Here is an 8161-nt window from a genome sequence, read left to right as displayed (position 1 = left end):
CTAACGCTTGTTTTGATGGCCTTAAATGTAAAACATTTCTCTGAACGAACAAGACACGTCGTTTCCATCAAATTCAATCACGAAGCAGTGTTGGCGGAGTTGGGCTTACGGGCAGCTTTGCTTACCCAGCTGTCATGCTACGCGGGCGTCTGTTCAGACAATGCACACAGCGACCGACGCGTCCGCGCGAAGGGACGGTCTCCGTTGTAACAACAAAAGTGTTTCCATGTGTAGTCTCTCCCCATCCAATCCAGGGCAAAAATGCTCTGGCGGAAAGAGCGTCTGGGGCTTGATCGTCGGAGGAAAGCAGCCTATGTGTGTGGCAATGATGAGATGTAGCAGCAACCCAACCAAAAACAAAAAGCAATGTTTTTATGACAAGCCTCATTCAAACGGTGAGCAATGCAAAGTTCGCATTCCACGAAAAGTGTGCCCGCAATCTGTTGCCGTTACACACACGAAAAGTGTGCACACAATCTGCTGCCTTGACACACCACAAACATCGAACAATAACGGCCATACAAAGGGCGTACTGCATCTCTTCTTTCCATGGTATCAAATCCCCGCTCTGCACTCCGGAGCCTGTCCCCACGTCCAGGCTATATCGGGGATCGCTCCCACGTCTAGGCTAAACACCACACTGACCGGGCTAGTCCGCCTTGATACGCTTATTCCGCTTTCCCAATATCTTCATCATGTCCTTGGACATGAAGTACGGTTTCTCCTCAGTGCCATCGTTGCGCTCCAGGTCCTCCAGGAAGCACAGGAACAGCGTGTCTACGGCCATGTTGTACACGCTGAAGAAGAGACTGCTGATGAAGAAGCATCCGATAGCAATCGTCACGATGGGCAGCCAGCTGTAGTGCGTGTTCGGCACGAACTTGTCCAGACCCCGGATCGGAATGCGATGGTCCAGGAAAAAGAACGACGCTACAGTGATCCCTACGGTGATAACCGCCTTGCCGAGGAAGAGAAGAAAGTCACAGACAGCATCCACCGCCACCACACGCAACACGTTCCTCATTATCAGCAGAAACGCGTCCTTGGCTGACGAGCAGAAGTTGGTTCCGTACGTCGCCGTCATGATGTAGGCGTTGCGGTTTATGAATCGCATGAACTTTTCCAGGCACCACATGCAGCAGCGACAGCAGCAGAGGACGGCGCGCGCCACGCTGCTGCCCGGGTGCCGCTTGCACTTCTTGTAGATGTACTCCAGGGTCACCCGAACGACGCGGATGATGGCTATGATGAGTGAGCCGAATGCGAGGGTACCCATGTGGTACCGAAAAGTGCGGGACGTGCTGTCCATCAGCGGCGTCTTGGGCAGGTCCTTCGACTTGTCGAACGTCCAATACCAGGAGGAGAACGTGCCGGCCAGCACCATTTCCCCGAACGCCGACAGGAAGAACAACGTCCAGAACAGAGCGAAGATATTGTAGGCGTGTAGGTACGGGATCACCTGAAACTTCTCGTACTGCACGAAGCGGCACTCGGCCTCCGGGCACTGCACGCGGCACGTGCTCTCGAACGTGTCCGGCTCGCAGGTGGCGTTGAAGCTATAACCTGCGCAGGTGTTGCGACAGCGGGCCGGCAAGTTGGACACCAGGTAGCGCGCGCGGCCCATGGAGGCGATGTACAGCGCCAGCGTGGTGAAGAGCGCCACGGCGCACAGCTGCAGCAGCCAGGGCAGCAGCGGGAACGCCAGCGTCGACAGCGTCGACGTCACGGCACGGCTCGCCTGGTCAATGACCTCGATGGCCACGCGCAGCCGCTTGCAGAGGATCAGCACCACCAGCAGCAGAATCACGCACAGCACGCACAGCACGATGAAGAAGATAAGCCACGTCTGCCGCAGCTGCAGGAACGAGTCGAAGCCCTTGGTGAAGGCATCGAGCGGGTTTATTTTGGCGTCACTGCCCGGCACACCGGACAGCTGCCGGTAGCGAATGAAGGTGTACACGCAGCCGCACACGAGGGCGGCGAGCGTGCCCAGCAGAGCCGTCCAGATCATGAAGCCGGCCACGTAGCGCATCAGCAGGATCCACAGCAGCGAGATCAGCATGCAGGCGACGAGGGCGATGACGATCACCCACCACGAGCTGCGGTAGTCGCTGAACGCCTCCGTACCTGCAGCAGACGAGACGTCATGAGACCCGGGGTCGCACGAAACGCGGTCAACGTTGCGTCTATAATGGTCAAAACATAGGGAATGGCTGAGGTCCACGACGAGTTGAGTGGGTTGCATGCAACATGACCCGGTTACCGCTTCCCGCAATGCTGCTGCGAACAACACTAACACTGCGCGATGCCTGAGCGGTGTTCAACATACCATTGCGCTACAGGTGAAAGGAAAAAAAAAGAAACGCGGCTGGCGAACCCGACCATTTTAACGTCGGGTGTTTTTGTGCACATTTATCGCAGGTGTTTTGGAGGGGTGTAGACTAGATAGACTATCCTAAACCTACAGGCTAGCAAGCGTGCTGAAAAACCGCACGGCTGTCGACACGCGCGGACGGCGAAGGTCGGGACTTGACGGTCTTTCAGAAGTGAAAATTAACAAAATACGTTTTTCAAACGTGTAGATTAAAACAATTATCATTTTTGAGAGACCAAAACTTCACATTATTGGCTAAAACGCAATGCATAACTGGTCGAAGCAATATCGCTCCAGAACTGGTCGAAGTAACAACGCTTGAGCTGAACAGTATGAAGGAAACATACATCTACTAGCTGAACAAGACAAGTGCATCATAAGGAGTTTCGCAACGTTCAAGCAACGAATATCATGCTCATCACTGCTTTAGGTAACACACTTATTGAAAATGGTGCAATCCGGCTTCCTCAGCCAAAACAACGAGGCAGTACCGCCTGTAGATTGACCGAAAGCAGCACGAAAAAACAGTGGTGACTTAAAACATGTTTTAGACATTAAAAATGGCTAAAATATATTGTGCAGTAACAGTAAATGTCTTGTTACACACCCAGGTTCAATGCAGCATTTTATGCACCACATAACACGAAGAAACGTAAAGAACGTGAGAACTTCATGACGTGAAGAAAGCCGTTCTCCAAATATACCGGTGCATGTGCTCAAACCCGGTCCCTAAATAAACCTCGGTGTGATCTACGAAATAGAGGCCGAAAAGCCCTGTAATGGACTTTATGTCGTCATCCTTACTTAGATCACCGCTCGATCAAATACCATCGGCCAGCCCAGAACGCCGAAATGACTCAAGTGTCTCGCGGATGACACACCCTCAACACGCATGCTAGGATGCTGTGTTCGCCATCTTCACTTTTGACTTCTATGCGTGGCTACAGGTGCATTTATTAGCTACTATATCTACCATACTTTCTCCTTGCACGTTGTGAAAACGAAGTGTGGCTTGTTTGTTTAACGACATGGAAGCTTCAGCCATGATTGACTAAGCGCGCCAAATCCACGACCGCTCAAAAAAATGCACACCACTGAAGCCTGCCACGTATCATCCACCTCCTCGGCGACTCGCGCATTTTAGTATTTGAAAGGAATGAATTGAACTGAAAGAATTGAACACTAATCTGAAAGAACCGAAACCATGAAACAACACTTGCAAATCATTGTTCCTAATATGGCTGCTCCCTCAGTGAGCTTTAATTTTGTCGCATCACATACATTTGCGAGAAATGTCGTGACGCCGTTCTCAGCTGATGCAGGATGCAATCCCGGCGAATTATAGGCTAACATTGCTGCCAGTAGCTAACAAAGTGACGAACCCGGTTGGCTGCTTACCTCGGTAGCTACGTACTTGGTAGTTCGGCAGACATGCCGACGATTATTATTTTTAATATTGAATGTCAATGCGTAATTTATCTCAAGATGGGGAATGATTCGCCACGTCCAATACTTATTTCTGGCGTAAGTATATGTAGATGTTTGGTAATGACTATGTCTTCCGTTTTACTGTAATTAGCGACGAAGTAACGTATTATGCGTTCGGTGCTGCTACCAACAAAAAATCGCGGTCCTTTTTGAAGAGTACGTCTCTGCGGGGCGAGTCTTCAGATTGGGCACGAGGGCCGAGAACGGTTTTCATAATACCTGAGTTTGGCAGTTTCAGTGTCGACCGGGCAGGCAAGCGTAAAATCCCGTATACAATATCCCATTGCCAGGGACATTTGGACATGGCAGCTCCCAGGAAAATACGCCCCCCCCCCCCCCCCCCCCACCCCACAAAATTTATGGCGTGCATCAATGTGCCCGTGCCTTAATGTTAAAGTTCACAATGTCAGAGAGATAGGAAAAAAATTCAAAGATGGGGAATATCTGACATTGAGGAAATAGTCAGAATTGCATGCGTAACTCGGTTTTCAGTGGAAATTCGGAGCCCTTTCCCTCCCCAACATTGTAAAATCCTGCGTACGCCCCTGACCATGACAGCGCGTTGCTGCTGACTGAAAACTATGACGAGACATCCTCGCATGTGAAGCTGGCTATGTCGTCATTAACCATTAACATTGCTAAAGAAGTGCCGCCGTGCACAGCTGCACAAGGAAACGAAGACGTCCCGAACAGCCTTCAAGGTGAAGTCAATTATCCCCACTTGAGGGCATCAGCACGGTCACATCACCATGCCCAACGAAGCGCTTCAGCTCCCACGCAATGCCGAACAGAGGCCTGGAGCTCTGAGGCGTCGCTCACAGCTGTGCAGGTGCTGATGTGACCAAAAGAAGGAAAAATGCGTTCAAAAGTAGGCCGAAGGGTGTCACGTGCTATTTGTTTGGCTGTCTGAGCGCTTAGGTCCCTCCACACGATAGTTGCGCAGGACAAAGATAACGCGTCGAAATATCAGATCCGAGCAATTCTCACACTATTAGGACTCATAATTCGGACAAAATGGTGGTAACTCAAGTAGGGTTTGGCACGCTTAAGATGCCGTCGTGAACATCATGTTCAGGGACATTTTAGGTTACGCCACGAAAAAGGAGAACTAATCAGTTTTAGGCAATTTTGACATTTACCCAACTCCTTTCTTGACCGCTACGCTCTCTTCAGGCTGCAAAAATACCTCAAAGTTGTGGCCTCAACACGGGTCCCAGGGGAGTTGGGCATCACGTGGTGATACACAACGGCAGCGCTGTAGACAGTGTACAGAGCACAAAGCCGACAATATTTGAAGTGTTCGGAAGTTAATTAAGTCAAAACTTCCGTACAGGATCACAGTGTACTGGTTTTCCTACGAAAAATAAAACAAACCGACGTTTTTAGTGAGCTCATATCTTTTAATGACCTGGTCTCTGCAAAGTTCCTTGGAGCGCGTGGGACCAGGTGAGCATTTCAAGCAGCTGCCAAGCGTCCATGGACGGATGACTTAGCCGTTGTTCATAATGAAAACCGACATTGGCTTCCCTAAGCGCGAGCAGCAGACGCCAATCAAATGCTTCCTGACCCAAAAACTAGACCGAGAAGTGCACGAAGTCCAACCTAAAACTCATGGTATTTATGACAATTTATGCGCGAAATCTTCTTGCTTCATGCCTTTGTTTGACTGGGCAGGAAATATTTTCAGGAGGAAACGGCAACTTATCCTGTAGTGCAGCTACGCTACGGAATGTCGTTTCATACACCGTGCACTCCGGCTGACAACCACAGTGCCAGGGGAGCCTCGCTCCTGCACGCTCGCCACCGCTGCCGTGGGCGTACCGGGCCGTTACTCACCCTACCGCCATGCCAGCGGATACACGTCAGGCGCCGGTGGGCGGCAATCCCCGGCCAATCACGCTGGGAAACCTCCCACTGACGGGCCGGGGGAGCGGGGGAGGGGGAGGGGTGTCGGTGTAGGGCCTCACTCAACGCAAGTTCTCCTTATTACCCAGTTGGCTCGAACTCCACTGGACCACGAACCATACGTGTGTTTCCATCCCCTCCAGTCCTCAGAGCGCAGCGTTGCCCCCGATCTTATCCGTTTCCCGTAAAACTGAGCCGAATCTCACCCACCCCTGACCAGGCAATCGCTGAATCCCATTTACCCCTGACCGGGCAATCACCGAATCCCGTCCACCCCTTATCAGGCAATCACCGAGTCCTACCCACCCCTGACCACGCAATCATCAAATCCCATCAATCCCTGGCCAGGCAGCCACCGAGCGTCATCTGCCCCTGACCAGGCACTCACCAAATCCCATCCAACCCTGACCAGGCAACCGCCGAGTCCCGTCCATCCCTGATCAGGCAATCATCGAATCCCATCCATCCCTGACCACGCAATCACCGAATCCCATCCACCCCTGACCAGACAATCATCGAATCCCGTCCACTCTTGAAGAGACTCAGCATTCCTCAACGGTCTCGACCAGACCGGATGGGGCCCCGTCGTTCCGGCCCAGAACGCAAACCACACAAAAATCCCACCCGTTGCTTCCAGACCGAATTATTACGCCCGTCCTGGAACAGGCCAGTTCATATCCCATCCGTTTCTGACCAGACCAGACCAAATTAATTGCGTATGTCCATGACTAAATGGATCGAAACCCATCCTCATTGGACTGGGTTGAGCCGGACCCTTTTCTGAAGGGAACGTGACACACGTCATCACGCCCCTTTTATGAGCCGAACCCGACGCGCCCACCAGATCACATTCCACTCGTTCGCCGCACCGAGACGGCAGTCAGCGCCGTCTGGCTCCGCTCCGTCGCAGGGCCGTACCGAATCCTTTGAGGCTGACGAAGACGCCCATCCGCTCGGCGCCCTTGTACACCGACTCCACCGTCACGTCCATCTGCCGGCCGTCGGCGTCCGTCACCTTGCCGTCCGACACGTCGGTCAGGCCGAGGTTGGGCACGCAGCGGCCGAGCACGGTCGCGCTGCGCAGCGTGTAGGGCGCGCAATCGTCTGTGTCGCGCAGCAGGCTTCGACACGAGCGCCGCGTGTCGGTGGCGTCCACGCCGGGCCGGCAGGTGAGCCGGCGCCGCGCCTCCGGCGTGCACAGCCGCTCGTCCAGCGCGTACGGCAGCGCCAGCACGCTCTCCTGCGGGCAGCGGGCCACGCACACCTGCGGCGTCGGGCAGCCGGCGATCAGCACCAGCGGCGACGAGCACTGGCTGATGTCGAAGTACAGCAGGAACGGCCGGTCGGCCACCTCCGCGTCGCGGCCGCACTTGCGCCCGTCAGAGTCGGTGGGGAACACGAGGATCTCCGGATCGCCGTAGAAGATGGCGTACGCCGCCACCAGCGCCCAGCCCACAAGGAACACGAAGAAGAGGATGGCGCACAAGATGTCCGTGCACGAGCGTTTCTTGACCGGGCCGTGAAAGGATGGGTCGTATGTACGCGGCTGGCCATAACCGGCCACGCCGCCCGGCGCCGCAGTCTCGATGCCCGTCATGGCCGCGTCCCTTTCACTGACCAGCCATTGCACGGAGGCTCAGCCAAAGGCCTAGTCGGTCTCCGGCACGCACACTCGCACTCACACACCCATACACACGCCACAGAACGCTACGCGGCCGCCCGCCACTAGAGCTCCTATCCGCTTGTAAACAAAGACGGTTATGAGCCGACACGGTCGCGGCTGCACTGACGTCACCCTGCGGAGGCGTGCCATTGGTCTAGAGATTGTGTTTCAAGGTCGCCCGGCGGCACTGCCTGGGATAACGCCGAGGCAAGGCAACATGTCCCGTTCCCGGGCAAGCGCGGGCATGGGCCACATGACTGACGGATTGCCGCCAGCAAGGCTACGCTGGGGAGGGTGGAAGCGGTGCGAGTGGTACTGCCTGGAGCGGTGCGACTGACGCAAGGGCGGATCCAGGGTTCCATCAAAGAATGGGCACCCCATATTGTGAGACCACTGAAGTTTGTTCTCACTGTTGGCCCAACTAAAAAGTCGTCCGCTCCGATAGGGACCCCCCCCCCCCCCCTCTCCCACCCCGGTGATCGATGCGCCCTTCCCCTGTAAGGTTTTGGTGGATAACTTCCTAGTATGTCGTGCAATCGCGCCTTCTTTTTCAGCAGCTTGTGGGGCATCCATTGTGTGTATTTTACGACACTAGAAACGTCTCCCTCGCACTTAAAGTTTTGTAGAAGCGGCGATTTATTAAAAAACACGGTGGCAGGGGCGCATCCAGCTGCTCAATCTGGAGGGGGGACAACAAGAGGCCACCAAAGGTTGACTTTTCATTGCAGCGA

The 8161-nt window shown here is 54.0% G+C and overlaps 1 protein-coding gene across 1 annotated transcript; it reads right to left on the bottom strand.

The window, feature by feature from the left end:
• Positions 1-351: 351 nt before the first annotated feature.
• LOC119104536 (choline transporter-like 2) lies at positions 352-7497 on the bottom strand. Its single transcript, XM_037228253.1, has 2 exons — positions 6686-7497; positions 352-2127 (listed from the first exon to the last, which is right to left on the bottom strand). The coding sequence occupies exons 1-2, from the start codon at positions 7362-7364 to the stop codon at positions 650-652; spliced, it is 2157 nt and encodes a 718-aa protein (XP_037084148.1). The 5' UTR covers positions 7365-7497; the 3' UTR covers positions 352-649.
• Between the last annotated feature and the right edge of the window lie 664 nt (positions 7498-8161).

The sequence above is a fragment of the Pollicipes pollicipes genome, unplaced genomic scaffold (assembly GCF_011947565.3).
Source record: "Pollicipes pollicipes isolate AB1234 unplaced genomic scaffold, Ppol_2.1 Scaffold_6052;HRSCAF=7182_pilon_pilon_pilon, whole genome shotgun sequence".
Lineage (NCBI taxonomy): Eukaryota > Metazoa > Arthropoda > Thecostraca > Pollicipedomorpha > Pollicipedidae > Pollicipes > Pollicipes pollicipes.
Note: the sequence above shows the minus strand (reverse complement) of the source record. Positions and strands in the feature narration are given on the sequence as shown.

Excerpts from the sequence above, each read along its gene's own strand:
- LOC119104536 (XM_037228253.1), bottom strand. The coding sequence starts at position 7,364 with ATGACGGGCATCGAGACTGCGGCGCCGGGCGGCGTGGCCGGTTATGGC. Across the intron at positions 2,128-6,685 it reads CGTCAGCCTCAAAGGATTCG|GTACGGAGGCGTTCAGCGAC; the intron begins GTACGGCCCTGC and ends CGTCTGCTGCAG.